This window comes from Phyllobates terribilis, unplaced genomic scaffold (genome assembly GCF_046119375.1).
Source record: "Phyllobates terribilis strain yellow unplaced genomic scaffold, ASM4611937v1 Scaffold_3__8_contigs__length_932513732, whole genome shotgun sequence".
NCBI lineage: Eukaryota > Metazoa > Chordata > Amphibia > Anura > Dendrobatidae > Phyllobates > Phyllobates terribilis.
Window position 1 is genome coordinate 619,395,738 of NW_027362763.1, and position 22,606 is coordinate 619,418,343.

Below are 22,606 nucleotides of genomic sequence, written 5' to 3' on the forward strand. Positions count from 1 at the left end.
ATTTTGTTACATTACAACCTGTGTTTAAATATTTTTGCAATCAAATTTGTGAGTGATGCCTCAGCACTAGATTGTCTGAGTTGGTTTAGTGAAGTGAGAAAAATATAGGTATAAATTGAATTTATGGGATCAAATATCTAAAACTTGGCATGTGCATATGTATTCACCCCATTTGCTATTAAGCCTCTAAAAATTTCTGGTGCAAGCAATTACCCTCATAAGTCACATGCTTAGTGAAAGGTAGTCCACCTGTGTGCAAGTGTCACATGGTCTGTCAGTATATACACAACTTTTCTAAAAGGCCACAAAGGCTGCAACACCATTAAGCAAATAGCACCACTAACCAAACAACACATGAAGATCAAGGAGATCTCCAAACAAGTCAGAGACAAAGTTGATGAGAAGTACAAGTCAAGGTGGGTTATAATAAAATATCCCAATCCCTTATGATTCCCCGGAGCATAATGAAATCCATCATCATCAAAAGAAAAGAACATGGTACCACAACAAGAAAAAAATTTTTTTTAACAACAATAACAAACTGTGCATGAGGCTCATCATCACTTCCATCTTTTAAGTACATCTCCTCTTAATACTATTTTACTATGCTTAAGACATATTATTTATTGTAAGCGGAGAGATAGGCAGGGGAAGGGCAAGAAGGACAACAGCAAATTTTTAATAAAGATAAGAAGGGTAAATGGGTATATCCATATATGAACTGGACACGCCTATGGGAAAACATTTCTCTAGTCAGGGACACTGTATGAAAAAGCTAAAAGTTTTAGTACTAAAAGATCACTTCAAAGATGACCGGGAGATAAGAATCTGGGAATTCAAACTGATAAAGATGTTCAATTCACTGACAAAAGGACTCAATCTAACAGCTGGGTTTATGACTCACTACATGGAGTCAATGCACACCTCCACCAGATAGTCTCCAAATAATTAAGCATTGCCACAGACATCTCTTGGACTTATCATTAGGAGGCATCACCCCCTCCTCCTCATGAACAAATATCGTACTGTAACATCTCTTAAATGTTTGCCCCTTGTCTTATGAATTCATTTGTAATATGGCCTGAAAAAGGAGCCTTTGTGCTCTGAAAGATTGCACATATATATTTTCTTCTGGTTACATCGATTTTTCTGGCTAACACGGTACCACAATATAACTTTGTATTGTACATCGTGATATGGGCCGGTAATTTTTTACTAATGTTTGGTCACCTTTTTTTTTTTGGTATGACTATTATACTTGCGCCTACCATTTCTTTAGGAATTTTTCCTTCAATTAAAAATTTGTTCAATACTCTAGTTATATGGGGGGTTAATTTGTTTGAGTATGCCATATAATATTCGTTACTGAACCCATATGGGCCTGTGCCCTTATTGTTTTTTATTTTACTTATAATTTCTTCTATTTCCGGTTCTCTAAACTGTTTGATTAGACTTTCTAGTTGTTCACAGTCTAATTTTAGTAAGGCTGTGTGCCCACGATGCGTTTTTTTAAGCGTTTCCACAGCAGCAAAAACGCTTAAAAAAAGCATGGTAGAAGGCCTGCCATGTTCCCCAATGATAATCTGCATGTGCTGTGCACATGCTGCGGAAATTTCCGCTGCAGATTATCATTGCGGGAAAAAACGCAGCACTACCAATTATTTTGCAGAAGAGCTGTGTTTTCGCCGCCATTGACTTGTATTGGAACGCTTGGATTACGCATCACTGGATTTGTACATGCGGAATCCAAGCGTTCCAATGTGCGGATGGTACCCGGATGTGGAGGACAGGAGACTCTCCTCCGGACCCGGGTACCATAGAAGCTGTAAAAAAAAAAGAATAAAATAAAAAATAAATATTATACTTACCTTCTGATGGCCGCAGTGCGCTAGTCTTCGCTTGCCAGCAGATCGCGGTGGACTGAAGGACCTGCGCTGACGTCATAGTCATATGACGGCAGGTTCTTCAGTGTACTGTACCGCGAGCTGCCGGCAAGCCAGGACGGAGCGAATCAAGACTCTGGGGGCCATCAGAAAGTAAATATAGATTTATTTTTTATCATTCTTTAAGGTCACACAATATAAATCCATGCCGGTTGCATGGATTTATATAGTGTGACCAAGTTGACAAGCACTTTCCAAGTGATGCTAAAATCGCTTGGAAAGAACTTGTCAACCCGCATGCGGAAATGCATGTGAAGAATGCTTCACATCCGCTTGTCCCTGGCAGGAAAAATGTATGTACAAACCGCATGCTTTTTTTCTGCCAGGGAGATGCAGAAGTCACCAGGTCTTTTTATAGTGGGTCTGACCCAGAAAAGATTAGGAATTTTTACCATATTCTAGCATAAATATTAGTTGTGATTTTTTTCCTGGACTTCATAAGGGTGGAGATTAGATGTTCTGAGCATCTCCTGGCCGCTATAAGTTTCAGCTCAAAAGCAAATCCATCAAATGGAGACCCCTCACGTTGGGATGTAGTATGGGCCCCTGGGATAATCGTTCTGTGATTTCTGTAAGTATCCAGGGATCTCCCATGGCCAACCGGCGTAGCCAGGTGAACCAAGTTCTCCTGGGCCAAAAGGGGGCAATTAGTATCACTTCGGCACAATCTGTCCGAATTTTGCTCAGCGCTATCAGAATTAAAGAGATTGGAGGAAATGCATTAACTAGTTCTCCTGGCCATCTGTGGTGGACATCGACTCCGTAGGGAAGGTCTTTTGGATTAATAGAGAATCATTTTTGGATTTTTTTGTTTACTCTGTTTGCAAATTTGCAGTCTCCCCCAGTGATCAGTGATTAGGTGACGACTGAGGTAATCTGCCTCCGAGTCCTCTTCCCCTTTTAAGTAGCTTGCCGATAATGATCTTAAATTTCTTTTGGCTAAAGTTATTAACTCACTAGCTTCTGTCATGAGATTTCTGGACCTCGTGCCTACTTGTATGTTTACATATGCCACTGCTGTCTTATTGTCCGATAGAACTTTCACATGGTGGTCTCTTATGTCTGGTAGGATTTCTAGCAGGGCAAACCTGACCGCTGCTGGCTACTGCTTCTTGAAAAATTAATCTTTTAGATTTTAAAGTCATCCCCCTTGAAATATTTTTCCGTCCGTGTGTGCTCCACCAACCCCAGCTGAAAGGACTTGTGTCTGTGGTGACTACTTTTGGGTTCCGGATCACCCAAGGAGCCCCCCCCCCACTCCCTGAGAGAGATTTCCTTTGCATTGCAGCTGAAAATTTGCATAAAAATCTGCAGCAAAAAAACCCAACATGTGTGAACATAGCCTTAAGGTAGACTCAATTGTTTCCATTTTGAAGTGTTTGGGCACCAGAAACTGATTTAGACCTTTTAGATTTATAATCGTTCTGAAATATTGGTCTGGCTTTTTCCGTACAAAGAGGGGAATGTAGAACTGTAGAACCCCTTTCCATCATCTTCTTCTGGTACAGAGTCAACACCCCCTTCTCTATAAGGGACACTACTTCACTTTCTAGGGCTCTTTGACTTGCTCCTAAGTGATCTTTTGTAATCACAAAACTTTCTGGGGGAAAAGTACAGAACTCTAGTTTTAACCGTTCCCCTATAGTGTCTAATATGCATGAGATTGAGATTAGGGAAATCCTTTCCCAGGAAGGAAGAAACTGTTTCAGCCTTCTACCACCTGAGCACTGGCATCATTTTCTTCCTGGCTTCGTAGGGAATCCAGATAAAAATCTCTCCCCTTAAGAGGTCTTCCCTTTGTTCTTGGAACCCTTACATTTTGGGTTCCTTTGTCTTGGAACCGTCCCCTGTGTGTTCCTTCTTGATGCACGAAATGGTCTTTTGAATTTTTGGGCACTGGTTTGGGGGAACCCTTTTTTTTTTTTTTTTTTTTTTTACATCAGACTTTATCCAGAATTTCATCCAAAAGATGACCCGAAGAGATATTTGCCCTCGGTAAAGCAGAAGAGCCTAGACTTAGAATGGAAGTCCCAAGCCCAATTTTTTAGCCAAAGGGCCCTACTGGCTGGCTGAATTCGAGAAGGCACATGCGCATGCTATCAATCGGACTGCATCCGCTGAAGCATCCGTGAGGAAATCTGCTGCCTTTATCATGTTTGGAAGGTTGGCTAGTAACTGATCTCTTGGGCATTTGTTTCTAATCAGTTCCTCCAGTTAGCTAAGCCATACGCTCAGAGATCTTGCTGTACATGTAGCTGCTATTTTTAGCTTAAAGGCAGGCGCTCCGGATTCCCATGCTTTCTTCAGAAAGTTTTCTGGCTTCCTATCATGTGGGTCCTTTAAAAAGGCCTGCAATGATGAACGGGAGAGCTGTATTATGGGACACCTTGCATACTGACACATCTATTTTGGGCACTTTGTCCAAGATTTCCGAATCCTTTATTACAAAAGGGATAGTTCATTTTAATTTCTTTCGGGATAAAAGCTTTCTTGTCTGTTTTTTTTAGACTCTTTCCTAATCAGCAAAGTTATGTTCTTGTGGACGGGGAAACATTTATGCTTCCTAATCTGTAATCCCCCGAACATTAAATCCTGCATGGATTTTGGCTCCTTAATCTAATCTCTCTTACCTTCATCATTGCCTTAACTGCTTTCACCACTTTGCTCTTATCCTCTGCTGGAAAACAAGATTGATTTCCGCAGCTATCAGAAGAGGATGATAATTATGAGGCATCTAAATAGTAACCATTAAGTTCTCCATCTTCTACTTCTTCCTCTAAACTAGAGTTTACACGGTCTCTCTTGATGGGGTGCTGGCTTTAATGTCCTTTAAAGATTTTTTAACTTCAACCCAAATCATAGTTTTTATATTGTCTATAAGGGAAGAGGATTCTTCTTCTAGGGTTCTTTCGATGCATTCTTAGCATAGCTTTTTAGTATAAACTGGCACTAATCTACTCTTGCATAATGCACACTCCTTGTGCTTTGAATTAGATTGCGCTTTTCTAAGCCTGCCCTATAAAAACAAGCAAAAATACAGGCATTTAGAATAACTTAGTCAGGGATCGACCCCTGACTCACCCCACCTGGCACAGGACTATTGAGGTTGGAAAGACTGCTTCCATAGGTTCTCCAGGTTGCTATTGTCCTCCAACTAGAATTTCTCTTGCAGCATGGTGTTGATGTAAGAGGAGGTTTTTCGCCTTCAACCTCCTCCTTCAACTTACTGGGTCCACTCTGGATCGAATCAGTGGTAGGCAAAGGATGCGTCCTGCCCCGCCCCCCTCTGGATCGTGCTACTCCTATCCAGGGATGCACTAAGCCATACCAGGCCAAGCCCCCGTAATTGAGGTCAGATGATCTGCTTGTTCTGGGGAAGCACCGTGCCATACCAGGCCGTGCCCCAGAAATAAAGTCAGCTCCTGTGCCGGCTCCAAGGGATGCACCATGCTATACCAGGTTGTGCACAAGTTAGTGACATCAGACATCCTGTTTGGTTCTGAGGAAGCACCGCGCCACGCCGTGCCCCCGGAAATGACGTCACCTGCTATGCCGCACCCTGCCAGGCTGTGCTCCTGTGAGAGATGTCCTTGTTTCTCTGATGAGTCAGACGTCCTGTCGCCACCAGAGACATCTGAATTTAGAAAGCCGACCGATGTCGGCGATGCTGGGACCGCAGCCCCAAGTGAGACTTCTTTCTGCCCGGCAGCACCAGGGTACTGTATGGTCTCCTTCAATGACAGGAAACCACTGACACATACTGGAAGGCCTTTTAAAGCTGTGAGGTTTCCGGTCCTTGAGGGTGGATCCTCTCTCCATGATGCTGCCGTTTGAAATGGGAAAAAAAGCCTTTACTTACACATAAAAATTGTAAGGCTCGTTTTGAGTTTGCCAAAAGACATGTGGAGACTTCCCAAATGTATGAAGGAAGGTGCTGTGGTCAGCATGGTTGAGGTAATGTGATGGTCTGGGGTTGCTTTGGTGCTGGTAATGTGGGAGATTTGTACAAGGTAAATGGGATAAGGAAGGCTATCACTCCATTTTGCAATGCCATGCCATACCTTGTGCACAGCGCTTGATTGGAGCCAATTTCATCCTACAACAGGACAATGACCCAAAGCACACCTCCAAATTATGCATGAACTATTTAGGGAAGAAGCAGGCAGCTGGTATTCTATCTGTAACGGAGTGGCCATCGCAGTCACCAGATCTCAACCCCATTGAGCTGTTGTGGGAGCAGCTTGACCGTATGGTACGCAAAAAGTGCCCATCAAGCCAATCCAACTTGTGAGAGGGGCTTCAGGAAGCATGGGGGGAAATTTCTCAAGATTACCTCAGTAATTTAACAGCTAGAATGCCAAAGGTCTGCAATGCTGTAATTGCTGCAAAGGGAGCATTCTCTTGACGAAAGCAAAGTTTGAAGGAGAAAATTATTCTTTCAAATAAAAATCATTATTTCTGTATACACATACACACATACATATACAGGTGCATCTCACTAAATTATGATATCATCAAAAAGTTAATTTATTTCAGTTCTTCAATACAAAAAGTGAAACTCATTATATAGGAGTCATTACAAACAGTGATCTATTTCAAGTGTTTATTTCTGTTAATGTTAATGATTATGGATTTCTGCCAATGAAAACACATAAGTCATTATCTCAGCAAATTAAAATAATTAACAAAAAACACCTGAAAACGTTAACTAAGCATTTAAAAAGGTCCCTTAGTCTGTTTCAGTAGGCTACCCAATTATGGGGAAGACTGCGGACTTGACAGATGTCCAGAAGGCAGGCATTGACACACTCTACAAGGTCCCAGAGTTCCAATTTTCATTTGGGAATCAAGGTCCCAGAGTCTGGAGGAAGAGTGGAGAGGCCACAATCCAAGCTGCTTGAGGTCTAGTGTGAAGTTTCCACAATCAGTGATGGTTTGGGGAGCCATGTCATCTGCTGGTGTAGGTCCACTGTGTTTTATCAAGACCAAAGTCAGCGCAGCCGTCTACCAGGTAGTTCTAGAGCACTTCATGCTTCCCTCTGCCAACATGCTTTTTGGAGATGGAAATTTCATTCTCCAGCAGGAATTGGCACCTGTCCACACTGCCAAAAGTGCCAATACCTGGTTTAACCCCTTTACCCCCGAGGGTGGTTTGAACGGTTAATGACCAGGCCAATTTTTACAATTCTGACCACTGCCACTTTATGAGGTAATTACTCTGGAACGCTTAAACGGATCCCACTGATTCGGAGATTGTTTTTTTCGTGACATATTGTGCTTCATGATAGTGGTAAAATTTCTTTGATATGACTTGTGTTTATTTGTGAAACAAAAAGGAAATTTGGCGAAAATTTAGCAATTTTCAAAATTAGAATTTTCATACTCTTAACCTTCGTCCGCCTGAGTAGGTACAATTGTAACTATTCCGTTTTAAAATTGCAATAACTTTTTTTTCGAAAAGCCGTAGAGGGCTGAAATTTCGTGACATCTTTGCAGTTTTGGTCCAGAATATATTGGCCAAATTTCAATAAAATATCTCCACCCCCTTCCGAGATAAGGGGTCGAGATATTTTTGTAAAATTATGCAGCCTGATGAAGGTTAAATCAGAGCAATATGTAACACAAAATAGTTAATAAATAACATTTCCCACATGTCTACTTTACATCAGCACAATTTTGGAACCAAAATTTTTTTCTTTCATTAGGGAGCTATAAGGGTTAAAAGTTGACCAGCGATTTCTCATTTTTACAATAAAATTTACAAAACCATTTTTTTTTTTTTTTTAGGGAACACAATACATTTGAAGTCAATTTGAGGGGTCTATATGACAGAAAATACCCAAAAGTGACACCATTCTAAAAACTGCACCCCTCAAGCTGCTCAAAACCACATTCAAGAAGTTTATTAACCCTTCACGTGCTTCAAACCAATTAATTAAACGTGAAAGTAAAAAATGAACATTTAACTTCTTTCACTAAAATTTTATTTTAGACCCCATTTTTTTATTTTCACAAGGATAACAAGAGAAATTGGACCCCAAAAGTTGTTGTTCAAATTCTCCTGAGTATGCTGATACACCATATGTGGGCGAAAGCCATTGTTTGGGCACATGGCAGGACTCGGAAGGGAAGGAGTGACACTTTGGAATGCAAATTTTGATGGAATGGTCTGTGGGCATCATGTCGCGTTTGCAGAGTCCCTGATGTGCCTAAACAGTGTAAGTGCCCTCTTTTTGGAAACAAGACTCCCCCAGTGAATTTATCTAGATGTGTTGTGAGCATCTTGAACACCCACCCTGAGGTACTCTCACAAAGTTTATACAGCTTGATCCCACACCTGGCCCTCTTACCGGGCAGGTACTGCCGGAATCTAAGCTGCCCCTTAAAATGGATTAAGGACTCATCCACGCAGATGTCCCTTTGGGGCACATACACTTCAGCAAACTTGTTGAAGTGCTCGATGACCGGTCGAACTTTTAAAAGACGATCAAAGTTCGGGCCATCGCGTGCAGGACACCTTGCATTATCGTAACGTCAGAACATGTGGATGGCCTCAAAATGAGTCCGGGACATGACCATTCCGAACACTGGAGTGTTATACAAAACGTCAACACTCCAGTATTGCCGAACTTCTGGCTACTTCAGGATCCCCATATGAAAGACCAGGCCCCAAAACTTCATCAATTCTACTGCGTCTACCAGTTGGAAAATGATGAAGAGGGGTTTTATTCCAAAAATTGATGAGCGTACAAATTAGTTTGGCCCACCATGAGAGGTTTATAAAATCCTCAGAGAAAAACGTTTAAAAAGTCTATTTCTGTGAGGCCGGTGGTGTCAAACTTGACTCCTGATTCCACCACGAAATCAGGAATCAGTGGCTCATAATTTTTGGGGGGTGAGGTCCATATGGGGTCAGTAGTCGGGGGTGCTGGATCATCTTCTCTCCTGGGACGACTGCGTGGCGGTCCAGCAGCAACTGAGGAGGAAGAGGAGGAAGAACAGGAGGAGGAAGAGGAGGAGGAAGAAGAGGAAGAGGAGGAGGAGGAGGAGGAGGAGGAGGAAGACAAGGAGTCGGAAAAATAAAGAAATGTGGGATCCTTGCCCTCGCTGTCAGTGTCAGAGGCAAGGAAAGCATATGCCTCCTCCGCTGAATAGCAATTTTGGGATGAGCGGGACATTTTTTGTTATCTATGTGGTGTGTGTGTGCTTGGGTGTAAACTTTTTTTTTCTGAAGGAAAAAAAAAAAAGAAAAACCGTAGGTGGTGCAAACAGCGAGCACAAGTGCGGATCGGTTAATTATGTCACCAATCAACACTCGGCGGCTGCTGGGTGTGCGCGCTAATGTGGTGCAAAGGACGAGGCTGTGTAAAACAGCGAACATGAGTGCGGATGAGTGATCTGTGGTCACTGATAAGCACTCAGTGGCTGCAGGAAGCACAAAAAAAAATGACAAAAATTGAGTGATCAAGTACTGATCAAGTAATGATCAGCACTTGGTGGCAGAAGGGGGGATGGGAAGGGAAGAGAGGGATTGAGGTGGATGAGGAAGGATCAAAAAATCCTACTTACAATTGTCGTCTTCCAGTTGTCTTCTTTAAGATGTCTTCTGTAGCAGGAGCGGCAATTGTGGTGTCACAGGCTTCTATGGCACCGCAAGGCCCAACATGGCGCACAATCGGACAGCGTGACTGCCCTCTAGAAAAGAAAAAAGGTTAGTGGAAAAAAAGTGGCGAGCGTGAGTGCTGATCGGTGATTTACGTCACCAATCAATGCTCGGTGGCTGTTGGATGCACGCACGAAGGTGGTGCTAAATGAGGGGGGAACAAGAATTTACAGAGACAAAATAAAGTCTTGAAAAGCAGCGAGCACGGACGTTGATCAGTGAGGTAGTCAATGGTCAGTGCTCGGCCGCTGCAGGACGCACAAAAAAAAACAACTGGGGGGGAGGGGGATTGGGGTGGGGAGAGGAGTAAAAAGAGAGGTGGAGAGGGGGATTGGGGTGGATGAGGGGAGATCAGAGATGGACTTACTAAAGTCTTCTCTGTTCTTCTTTCAGCAGGAGCAGGCTCTGGAGCAGGATCAGCAGCAGGCCGGAGCAGGATCAGCAGCAGGCCGGAGCAGGATCAGCAGCAGGCCGGAGCAGGATCAGCAGCAGGCCGGAGCAGGATCAGCAGCAGGCCGGAGCAGGATCAGCAGCAGGCCGGAGCAGGATCAGCAGCAGGCCGGAGCAGGATCAGCAGCAGGCCGGAGCAGGATCAGCAGCAGGCCGGAGCAGGATCAGCAGCAGGCCGGAGCAGGATCAGCAGCAGGCCGGAGCAGGATCAGCAGCAGGTCGGAGCCCCGAGCAGGAGCCTGGAACAGGTAGGAGAAGGTCTTGTGGTGTTCACAGGTGCTTCTGTGGCACCACAAAGCCCAGCACAGAGGTGATCAAACGTGAACGCTCTGTAGAAATTCTCACCAAGTGTGAGGAGCTGCAGGGCGGTCACAGGGGGGTGATAGGGTGGTGACAGGCAGGTCACCTTCCGGTCAGGTACTCATCGATCGCACCAGAGATGGCTGGGCAGCATCACAGGGGGTTATGGAGCGGTGACAGGCAGTTCACAAGCCGGTCACCGCACTGTGACCAACCTGTCACCTGTGTTCAGTTACTCTGATTGGAGCGATCGATGTCATCATCGATCGCTCCAGTCAGCTGTCTGGAGGTCTGCACACATCACAGGGGGTCATGGGGCAGTGACAGGCAGGTCACAAGTCAGCCACCACCCCGTGACCGCCCTGTCACCGCGCGGTTGCACTATGATTGGTGCGATTGATGTGATCGGCGATCGCACCAATCATAGCGGGTTGGGGCCAGGGCAGGAGTTCCTAGGCAACAGCCTAGGATCAGTACTCTTAGGAGCACCGATCCTAGGCTGCACATCACTGTTTCCAGCAATCTGATTGCCGCAAACAGTGAGAAATGCGGTGATTGGCTGTTCAGAATTAGACAGCAAATCACAGCGATAGTAGTAGCAGGGGGGCAGCGACACCACCCCCCCCTCCCCCCCGGGATCTCCCCTGAGGTAAGATGGTGCCGGAAATGTAATGCGGTCACCGCGACTTCGGTCGCGATGCCGCATTCAAGATTGCGCGTAATAGTACGTAGATGGTTCATAAGGCCGAGGGCGCGGCTACGTACTATTACTGACCTTGTCGTAAAGGGGTTAAAAACAACAGTATCACTGTGCTTGATTGGCCAGCAAACTCACCTGACCTTAGCCCCATAGAGAATCTATGGGGTACTGTCAAGAGGAAGATGAGAGACACCAGACCCAACAATGCAGACGAGCTGAAGGCTGCTATCAAAGTAACCTGGGCTTCCATAACACCTCAGCAGTGCCACAGGCTGATCGCCTCCATGCCACGCCGCATTGATGCAGTAATTGATGCAAAAGGAGCCCTGACCAAGTACTGAGTGCATTTACTGAACAAACATTTCAGTAGGCCAACATTTCTGATTTTAAAAACATTTTTCAAGCTGTTGTTATAAAGTATTCTAATTTACTGAGAGATAATGACTTTTGTGCTTTCATTGGCTGTAAGCCATAATCATCAACATTAACAGAAATAAACACTTGAAATAGATCACTCTGTGTGTAATGACTCATATATTATATAGAGTTTCACTTTTTGTATTGAAGAACTGAAATAAATTAACTTTTTGATGATATCCTAATTTAGTGAGATGCACCTATATACACACACACACACATATATAGTTGTGTGTGTATATAGTTGTGCTCATAAGCTTACATACCCTGGCAGAATTTTTCCTTTCTTAGCCTTATACCAGAGAATATGAATGATAACAAAAAAACTTTTTCTCCACTCATGGTTATTGGTTGGGTGAAGCCATTTATTGTCAAACTACTTCTCTTTTTAAATCTTAATGGCAACCAAAAACATCCAAAAAACCCTGATCAAAAGTTCACATACTCCAGTTCTTAATAATGTATTGCCCCTTCTAACATCAGTGACAGCTTGAAGTCTTCTGTGGTAGTTGTGGATGAGGTTCTTTATTTTATCAGATGGTAAAGCTGCCCATTCTTCTTGGCAAAAAGCCTCCAGTTCCTGTAAATTCCTGGGCTGTCTAGCATGAACTGCGTGCTTGAGATCTCCCCAGAGTGGCTCAATGATATTGAGGTCAAGAGACTGAGATGCCAACTCCCATTCCAGAAACTTCACTTTGTTCTGCTGTAGCCAATGACAGGTCAACTTGGCCTTGTGTTTTGGATCGTTGTCATGTTAGAACGTCCAAGTACGTCCCATGCGCAGCTTCCGGGCTGATGAGTGAAAATTTGCCTCCAGTATTTGCTGATAACATGCTGCATTCATCTTTACTTCAACTTTTACCAAGTTTCCTGTAGCTCACACATCCCCAAAACATCAGCGATCCACCTCCGTGCTTTACTGTAGGAATGGTGTTCCTTTCATCATAGGCCTTGTTGACCTCTTTCCAAATTTAACATTTATGGTTGTGGCCAAAAAGTTCAATTTTGGTCTCATCACTCCAAATTACCTTGTACCAGAAGTTTTGAGGCTTGTGTCTGTGCTGTTTGGCGTATTGTAGAAGAGATACTTTGTGGCATTTGCGCAGTAATGGCTTTCTTCTGGTGACTTGACCATGCAGCCCATTTTTCTTCAAGTGCCTCCTTATTATGCATCTAGAAACAGCCACACCGCTAGTTTTCAGAGAGTCCTGAATTTCAGCTGATGTTATTTGTGGGTTTTTCTTTGCATGCCGAACAATTTTCCTGGCAGTTGTGGGCAAAATTTTTGTTGGTCTACCCGGCCATGGTTTGGTTTTTACAGAACCCTTTATTTTCCATAACCCTTTATTTTCCATTTGTTAATCACAGTTTCAATGCTGCTGACTGGAATTATCAATTCCGTGGATATTTTTTTGTATCCATTTCCTGGGTTATACAGTTCAACTACCTTTCACTTACATTTGTTGACAATTCTTTTGATTTCCCCATGACTCACAATCCAGAAACGTCAGTGGCTGGATGAAAGATGCAAAAGTCTGTCTGGATCCTAGAAACTCACTCAGCTTTTATGCACACACACTGATTACAAGCAAACAGGTCACATGTGAGGATGTTGCCTTTAGCAGCCATTCAAACACATTTGTGTCAAATTCTGTGTATGTTATCAGGCCAAAATCACCAGGGTATGTGAACTTTTGATCAGGGTCATTTGGATGTTTTTGGTTGTCATTAAGATCTAAAAAGAGAAAACACTGTAGTTTGACAATAAATGGCTTCACCCATTTGGGTATGTAAACTTTTGAGCACAACTATATATACATTCAAATATCTCATACATATGAAATTAAAAAACAACAATGCATACTTGCGTAAACACTGAACGCATACCGCGATCTCTGGCACCATACTTACATACTTACCTGACTGGGAGGAGCGTTGCCGCGACTCCTCTCTTCACACTCCTCTTACCTGTAACTGCTCCATGCGTTGTTCTGTCTGGAGCCAGACTGCGCAGGTGTGTCGCGCTTGCGCAGTCTATAAAAGCTTCAGACAGAGGGATGCTTGTAGCGTTATATTATAGATAAGACATATTCTTACATCTGTAGATTAATACAGTATGTTGGTTAAAGCAATTTTATAAAAAAAAATGAAAAATAATTAAAAAACCTACCTGCACACGAATCCCATGGTAGACACAAAGCCAAAAAAGCAAGAGAGCACAAAGAAATAGTGATTGAAAAAGGTCATCCAGCATGCCAGGGAACCAGCTATTAACCAGAAACGTGAGCGGAAAGAATGGGTCTGGAAAGAAACAGGAGAAAAGTTACCTGCAATACGACTGTTCATGGTTTCAGTCTACCTGCCACACCAAGTCATCTTTCTTCACAGATCACAAATTAAAAGCACAATAAGAGCTACTGACATTTTAATTCTAGGTATACATATTGAAGAACACAGATTAAAACACATGAGCTGATTTATCACATTCAAAATGTTCATATTTAAAGAACTAAATCAAACAACAGGGACAGGTGGCCCATGGTCCATAGACAACCAACATGTTGGGCCTAGAACACATTTGACAATTGGTAGATTTTCACATATGAGCTATACTGTTTAAGGAAGCATAAGGGGACGTATTAAAGGAAAGCAGTCATATCAGATAACGCGACTAACTTGCAGATACAAGGTTAATCTACAGGTTTATAGCGTTACAATGCGTCAGTGCAGAGATGGCTGTCAGTCACAATGCTGGGGCGTGCTTACAGCTGGGAATGGTAACGGTACGCCTCTGCCTGAAAGTCCAGGTATCCTGGGAGGAATAAAGTTTATTTTCCCCCATGTGCCACACTTACAGTACAGTGGCCAGGCACCTTCAAAACACTATTTACCAGCAGATTAACCCTATATCTACAGGTCAATAGGATTATCCAATGTGACAGGTCCCTTTACATACTATATACTGGTATACAGTAAACATGTGAATATATAGCATTCAGATGTTTTCAAAAATAAAAAGTATCATTGTGTCCCGATGTTTTACTGCTACTTAGTTAAGTGACGGACAGCACAATTTGCTTTTAAGGTGAGTGGCTAAAAAGCAGATAGACAATAAGATACACTATAAGATCAGAGAATAGAAATATTCATACAAGTCACATTAATAAGTACAATACATCTGTCAGTTATTGAGTCTGTGAGCAGCAGAAAAGGACCACACTTCTTTACTGAAAGTTAGTATGCCTATGGGACCTATGGGACTTATTTAGCCATTTATTGCCAGATAAATCTTAAGGAAATTGTTAAGAACATAAATCATTTTACCATTATAGAGAAGGAGCAGAGGTAAAAGGACTGACATCCACTTCTGTTCTATACCCCAGTCTCTCATGGAAAATTTCCGTAGTGAATGTGCAAATAAACACTAAAAAGAAAGAAAAATGAAATAAAGTTTTTCAGTAAGTTGTAATATATATGCATCAATCAGAAAGCCAAGTATAGCACTATTTCTAAAAAATATTTAGTTGTATCAAAAATGAACCATGTTGAGGTAATTTTTATGCTTCACCATTGTTACTGGGGTATTCTAATGTAAGAAAAAAGCTGTTCTAGTTACGTAGGGCATTCATTAAAGATATCCCCTGACCCACTTCCTGTGTACTAAGAGCAATGAAACTTGGCACAGTTATTAGTCCTTCTCTACATAGGTGCCACCTAGGGACACACACTTCTACCATCTCTGTAAGCAACTGTGAACACCTGCTTGTTGAAGTCGACAGGTTGCTCCAAAAGCCACGTTGTGACTTCGGAAATCAGTCTCATCATCTGGAAAATGCTTGCCCTTCAAAAATAACTTCATTTTTGGATAGAGGTGGAAGTCCGATGGTGCGAGGTTGGGTCAATAAGGGGGATGCGGTAGTATTTCAATGTCATAGGAGCATGCTTTCATTTGGGCAACATGTGAGTTGTGAACTAGTGCATTGTCCTGCAGAAGGCGGTGAAGCATAGTATGCCCCAGTGATCATGGTACCCTTTGCTAGGAAATCCATCAATACTACTCTGCGCTGGTCCTAAAATACTGTGAGCATGACCTTGCCTGCCAAGGATTAGGCAAGTGCCTTCTTTGGAGGCGGTGAGTCATGATGCTTCCATTGCATCGACTGGACTTTAGTCTCAGGATCATAGTGATGGACCCAGCTTTCATCTTGTGTGATCAGTCTGTTGAATAAGTCCTCCTGGTTTCCATGGCATATCGTCAATAGAGCCTGAGAGCATTCGACTCGTTCCTGCTTCTGGAAAGGTGTGAGCAGCCAGGGAACCCAGCGAGCGGATACCTTCTGCATGTGAAGTTGGTCTTGGATGATTTTTTTCCATGGATCCCACACTAATCTTGACATTTGGGCTAGGTGGCGAATGATTACGTGGCAATTTTCCAAAATGGCGATCTCCACTTGCTGGATAGTGTGTTCATCAATAGCAGAGTGGTATCGCCCTGGAATTGGAGCTGTTTGCACCGAAGTCCGACCACATTTCAATTGACGTGCCAGTTCTTGACTAGATCATATGATGGGGAATCATCACCATAAGCCTCTTTCATCTCATACGTCGTCTCCTTTGGTGTGTGGCCTTTCTAGTAAAGGAACTTGATGACTGCTCTGTGTTCTACTGGGTCCATTATCAAACTTCACACCACTTCATCTGTAAAATCAAGACCGTTATTAGTTCGGAGTTGCAAATTGGCACGTAACCTATAGAGACTTGTATCATTACACAACTGAAGTTTCAATGTCCTGTGATAAACATAAGTGGGTCAGGGGAAATCTTTAATGAACGCTACCTCGTAAATAGCATAAAAATAAGCAAGGTTGCAATTCACTGTGAGAGCTTTAATCTTTTATAGTTTACAGCTTCAAGGTGTTCAGCAACCAGAACCTGGTGGAGTGTGCTTCTAATTATATACCAGATGAGTTATATACTAACATGCCAGTTAGCCATCTCCAGCCCATTGATTTCTGTGCAGCAGTTAGCTGCTCACTTCCCTCCCTCTCGTCTCCTGGTAGGGCTCTTCTCAATCTTGCAAAATCATAATCCCTTAGCCGCCAGCATTAGCAGTTTACAGAGCAGTTCTCATAATCACAGCTCTCACTTTCTTGAGCAGTCTGCTAGTTCAAATGCCCTATACATAAATATAACAACAGTGTAGAATCAGAATAAACCCTGATATATCGTTATGTTGTAGCAGGACGAAGGCCCAAGAAAGAACTGCCACGCAAGGAGGAGCGCCCACCCCAAAAGCAACCAGGAAGTACAGAGACTGCAGAGCTGTGAGCTACTCTAATGACAACTTGGGAATTCCCCTTAAAGTATTGGTTTAAGATATTAATCGGAAAAAAAGTGTAGCTCCAGCTGCTGAACATGAAAACTGGGGATTAATATTTAATAAACATGTCAGCTTTTCAATCCACACCTCTGCTTAACAAGCTACATGCCACACACATTTTACAAAGAACTATACGTTAGTGCATCAATCTTCAACAAGTTATCTAAAGGCCATGGTGGGTTGAAAGGACAGGTTTGTGTGGCACAAGAATAAAAGTTTCTAAGGCTGCGTGCACACGATGCGTTTTTATGCTGCGGAATTTCAGCAGCGGAAACGCATCAAAAACGCTTGGTAATCCGCTCCCCATGGTCCCCAATGGCATTCCGCAATGTCAATGCACATGCTGTGGATTTTTCCGTAGCATTTCTGCAGCGCTCATAAATCCGCAGCATGTTCATTAATTTTGCGGAAGCGCCGCCATTGACTTGCATTGAGACGCATAGAATCAGTGTCTGTACATTTGTACAAGCGGATTATATGCGTCTCTATGTGCGGATGGTACCCAGTTCTGGAGGAGAGGAGACTCTCATCCAGACCTGGGTACCATTGTACCTGTGATAAAAAGAATCAAATAATAAATAAAGTTTATATTCACCGGTCCGGCGGCCCGCGCAGCGCTTCTCCTTCCAGGACCGGAGATGACATCACGGTCATGTGACCGCAGGCTGTCTCGCGAGATGCCGGCAAGCCAGGAAGGATCCAGGAAGGAGCGCGACGGCACACGCGGCGGGGGATCGGGGGTAAGTATAGCTTTATTCTTTTATTTTTACGGTCACACTGTATAAATGCATGCCGTTTGTATGGATTTATACAGTGTGACCTAGTTGTCAAGCACTTTCCAAGTGATGCTATCGCCTGGAAAGTGCTTGTCAGTCCGCATGCAGAAACACATGCGTTAACGCATGTGGAAACGCATGTGAATCCGCATGTATTCTGCAGGAAAAACGCATGCACAATCTGCATGCGTTTTTTCTGCCAGGGAGATGCAGAAATGCTGCAGAAATTTTCTGCTTCATTTCTGCATCGTGTGCACATAGCCTAAGAAAACAGTTTTTGGGACTATAAAGGTTGACTGTTCCAGAACAAATTGGAATTTAGGGAGTACTATCATTTTAATAACACGGATTCTCCCAGCTACTGACAGAGAGTGTGCACCCTATATTGTAATTTTCTCCGGCAGAAGATTTATTTAAATCACGGAGTTGCATGTGTTTTCTAGGTGTATACCTAGATATTTAAAGCAGGATACTGTTCGTAGCCTGCAGAATTCATTTCCTATTTCCATTCCATGGTGCTTAGAGGTAACAGCATGGCTTTCTGCCAGCTTATTTTTAAACCAGAAAGCCAGCCAAATTCATCAATCAGATCTATTACCAAAGGCAGTGTGTAACTCTTGGACCCGCCATAAACAGGATTAAATTATCCGCATATAAACTCAAGCGATCCTCATGGGAACCCACTTTAATCCTTTGATACCCTGCAGTCTGACGGATCCTGACAGTTAGTGGCTCCATGGCAATGGAAAACAAGAGTGGGACAGAGGGCATCTCTGTCTGGTCCACCTCCCCAAAGAAATCGTGATCGCCGCTCGGTGTCAGCTGATTTTGACAGCTGACACCCGGTACTATGTGCCAGGAGTGATCCAGCATCGCTCCTGGCACATTAACCCCCGAAATGCTGCGATCGAAGTCCATCGCAGAATTTCTGGAGCAGGCAGAGGTAAGAGCGCCCCTCTTACCTTGGATCGGAGACCCCGCGCTATGGCGCAGAATCCCAATCGCTGCCATGGTGACCCGATGTTGCCATAATGACATCTGGGTCACCAGGCATCAGAAAGTTAGATAGATGCACAATCTATCTAACTTGTGCCAGTGTAGAGCTGACAGCCTGCATAGCACAGGGATGCTGCTGCATCTCTATGCTATGCAAGCGATCAGCCTGCAAAAAATCAGTCCCACATAGGGACAAAGTGTAAGGCTATGTGCCCACGATGCAGAAATGCTCCGGATTTTTCCTGAGCGTTTCTGCATCTCCCTGGCAGAAAAAAACGCATGCGGATTGTACATGCGTTTTTCCTGCCAGGGACATGCGGATGTGAAGCGTTCTTCACGTGCATTTCCACATGCAGGTTGTCAAGCCCTTTCCAAGCGATTTTAGCATCACTTGGAAAGTGCTTGTCAACTTGGTCACACTATATAAATCCATGCAACCGGCATGGATTTATATAGTGCGACCGTAAAGAATGGTTAAAAATAAAAACATAAATCTATACTTACCTTCCCGGAGTCTTGCTTCGCTCTGTTCTCCCTTGCCGGAAGATGACTATGTCGTCAGCGCAGGTCCTTTAGTCCATTGCGAGCTGCCGGCATGGGAGGACGAGCGCAGCGGGGGCCGTCAGAAGGTAAATATAACATTTATTTTTTATTTTATTCTTTTTTTCACAGGTTCTATGGTACCTGGGTCCGGAGGAGAGTCTCCTGTCCTCCACACCCAGGTACCATCCGCACATTGAAAAGTGTGGAATGCGCATCTACATATGCAGTGATGCGGAATCCATGCGTTTCAATGCAAGTCAATGGCGGCGAAAACACAGCACTTCCGCAAAATAATTGGTAGTGCTGTGTTTTTTTCCGCAATGATAATCCGCAGTGGAAATTTCCGCAGCATGTGCACAGCACATGCGTATTTATCATTGGGGAACATATAAATGTAGTATTGCTGTAAATGTACTGACCCGAAGTATAACGCTGCCTTACTTATTAATTTTACCACAAGCGGAAATAAATAAAAAAAAAAAAAAACAATTCCTGAATTGTTGGTTTTTGTTTATACTGCCTCCCAAAAATCGGAATACAAAGAGCTCAAAAAATGTCAACATGCCCGAATATGGTGCCAATAAAAACGTGAACTCATCACGCAAAAAACAAGCTTTAACATGACTCTGCCGGGCGAAATATGGAAAAATGATTGCAAAAACTAGTCTTCGCAAAAAAAAGCATCTTTTAGTGTGTGACAGCTGTCAAACATAAAAACCCGATATGAATCTGGTATCGCTGTAATCGCACCGACCCAAAGAATAAAGTCGCCTAATCACTTATACCACACGAGGAACGGAGTAAAAAATAAACGTTAGGGTTGTGCGTGTGTTAGGGTTGTGCATGTGTTAGGGTTGTAGTTAGGGTTGGGATTTTTTCAAAAGTAAAGAAAAAAAAATGGTGACAATATGGCGACTAGTGTTGAGCGCAAGTGCTCGCTACTTGAATTTGCATCGGGTGCTCGGGTATGCGCCGAGTATCGCGGGTGCTCGAGTGACATGCTCGAGTCTACGCCCCATATGTTTTGCGACTGTTCTACAGCAAAAATAATGGCTGGAATTGCCTGCCATGTACGGGTATTCAATACTAGCAGCCTGAGTTCCAAAACAAAGTTTCAGAAGCTAGAAAAGTGTGCTCTACATAGTAAAAACTAACTCAAATTACCCATGTCTATTTACCTTCAGCCTTTATACACGATAAACAAAGTTGTCATAATTAATAAATTAGTATATGGCATTACGGAAAACAAAAATTAAATTTAGAAGATTAGAGATGTTCGCCAATTCAAAAAGTGAATTGCCCGGGGCAGATTGCGAGGAAATCTCTCTGTATGCTTTATCACCTCCAGCTCATCCTGTTAAAATCTCTGCCTCAAGAACATTCTATTCAATGATGTTACAACTAATCGTGTACCATTGCAGAGTCCTCGTTTTGCATTCAAATTTCTCAACATAATAATGCTGCCCACCTTAAGTCTAAGACAATGACTTGGCATGCCTGATGGGGTTAAGCGATTTAAAAATTCAATAGGAAAATGTTAACTTTCATTGTCATCATCTACAACAACAGAGTCATTGCTCCAACGTCAGCTATGTTTTTCTTGGACTCACCTCAACATTAAGCTCTTTATGTAGTAAGATGATGACCTTATGTTATCAAATTCTATGTCGTACCTCTGAATTCAAAATGTTAACTATACCACTTGATAAAGGGGGTCTAGTTTCCAAAATAGGGTCACTTGAGGGGAGGTTTCCACTATATAGGCACATCAAGGGCTCTCCAAATGCGACATGGCGTCCGCTCTTGATTCCAGACAGAAAAGATTTTGGGAGAGGCTTTTGAGGCGGAAACCATCTCTAAGAGGGTTCTTGATGGCCTCACTGTCCGCTTCCCACATTCTATCTGTTGACCAAGATCCACTAGGACGCCGCCAACTCCCTGGGGCGTCCGATCGTGTCTGGGATAGGAAGTCTCTGCGAACCAATTTGTAAATTTGTGGATTATTACTTAAAACCCCTAGTAGAGACATTACCTTCATATCTCAGGGACACGACGGATGCCCTAACCCGGGTTGATGGTGTCTTTGTGGATTCTGATACTCTTCTGGTCACAGCGGGCGCCGAGTCCCTATACACGTGCATATCCCATATGGACGGGCTTGAAGCTGTCCGTTTTTTCCTCAATGTGTCCGACCTGGAAGGCCCCCTATGCGATCTCATTCTCGAGCTGCTGCGATTCATACTAACTCACAATTTTTTTTATTTTTAAAGATCAGTTTTACCTCCAGCAGGGCGGGACAGCCATGGGTGCGACCTGTGCGCCCTCGTATGCCAATCTCTTCCTGGGCCTCTGGGACGCATGGGCCGCCAACCATGTGCTGTGCTGGTACAGGTACATCGACGATGTCCTGTTTCTGTGGAAGGGCACTGCACAGCAGCTCGGGAAGTTTATGGACGGCTTAAATGATAATATGAACATTCGGTTGACTTATAGAGTTCATGTCACCAAAATGGACTTTCTGGACGTGGGTCTGGAGGTGGACTCACAATTTTCCATCCAGACGGACGTCCACCGTAAGTCCACAGCAGTTAACGCACTGATTTATGCTTCTTCTGCTCACGATCCGACAACCCTGAGGGCCGTCCCGGTCGGACAATTTCTGAGGATTAGGCGGATTTGCTCCTTACCTCAAAGTTTTGAAACCCAAGCCTCTGATCATCAAACCAGGTTTGAACGCCGCGGCTATAGCCGGCGGTCTATTAAAAAGGGCTATAATAGAGCCAAAGCAACATCTTGCAGTCATCTCTTATATAACCAAAATAGACAGCCTAAGAGAAACCAGGATCAGATACGCTTCATTTCCACATACAACATACAGTGGGATAATATGCGCTCCATTCTAAGGAAACACTGGCCAATAATTCGAACTGAACCTTCCTTGGTCATGTCTCTAGGAGAATACCCATTCATGACCCCCAGAAGAGCTAGGAATTTAAGGGACTTTATTGTTCAGAGCCATTATGTCCCGGCGAAAAATACATTTCTCTCCTCTTCTCAACCAACTGTTGGAGGTTTTCCATGCGGCCGCTGTCTGGCTTGCGCCAATGTCCTTCTTTCCCGCACCTTTGACTCTGCGACAGGGGACCGTCAATTTAAAATTCGTCAGTGGATCTCCTGTAGTACTTCCAATGTCATATACTACGCTACGTGTGAATGTTCCCTTATTTACATTGGACTTACTTCAAAGTAACTCAGAGTCAGGGTCCGTGAGCATGTCAGGGACATTGTCGCAGTCAGACAGGTGACAGATCCCTCTGAGCTCAAGACACTTCCACGGCACTTTCGGCAGTTTCATAACTGCAATGCTAGATCCCTATTGGTTAGGGGTATTGAAGTTGTCCACCTTGGTGCCAGGGGTTGTAACATTAAACAGATTAG

General features: G+C 43.5%; 1 protein-coding gene across 5 annotated transcripts in view; it reads right to left on the reverse strand.

Annotated features, from left to right (window-relative positions):
• The window catches only part of TMEM181 (transmembrane protein 181), a 393,500-nt gene that overhangs the window by 109,779 nt on the left and 261,115 nt on the right, over positions 1-22,606 (reverse strand). For all 5 annotated transcript variants that reach the window (XM_073671509.1, XM_073671510.1, XM_073671506.1 and 2 more), the window contains exons 8-9: positions 14,798-14,897; positions 13,644-13,774 (exon numbers count right to left, since the gene is read on the reverse strand). In XM_073671509.1, the coding sequence (XP_073527610.1) occupies positions 13,644-13,774; positions 14,798-14,897 (231 nt within the window). The remainder of the gene's footprint in view (positions 1-13,643; positions 13,775-14,797; positions 14,898-22,606) is intronic.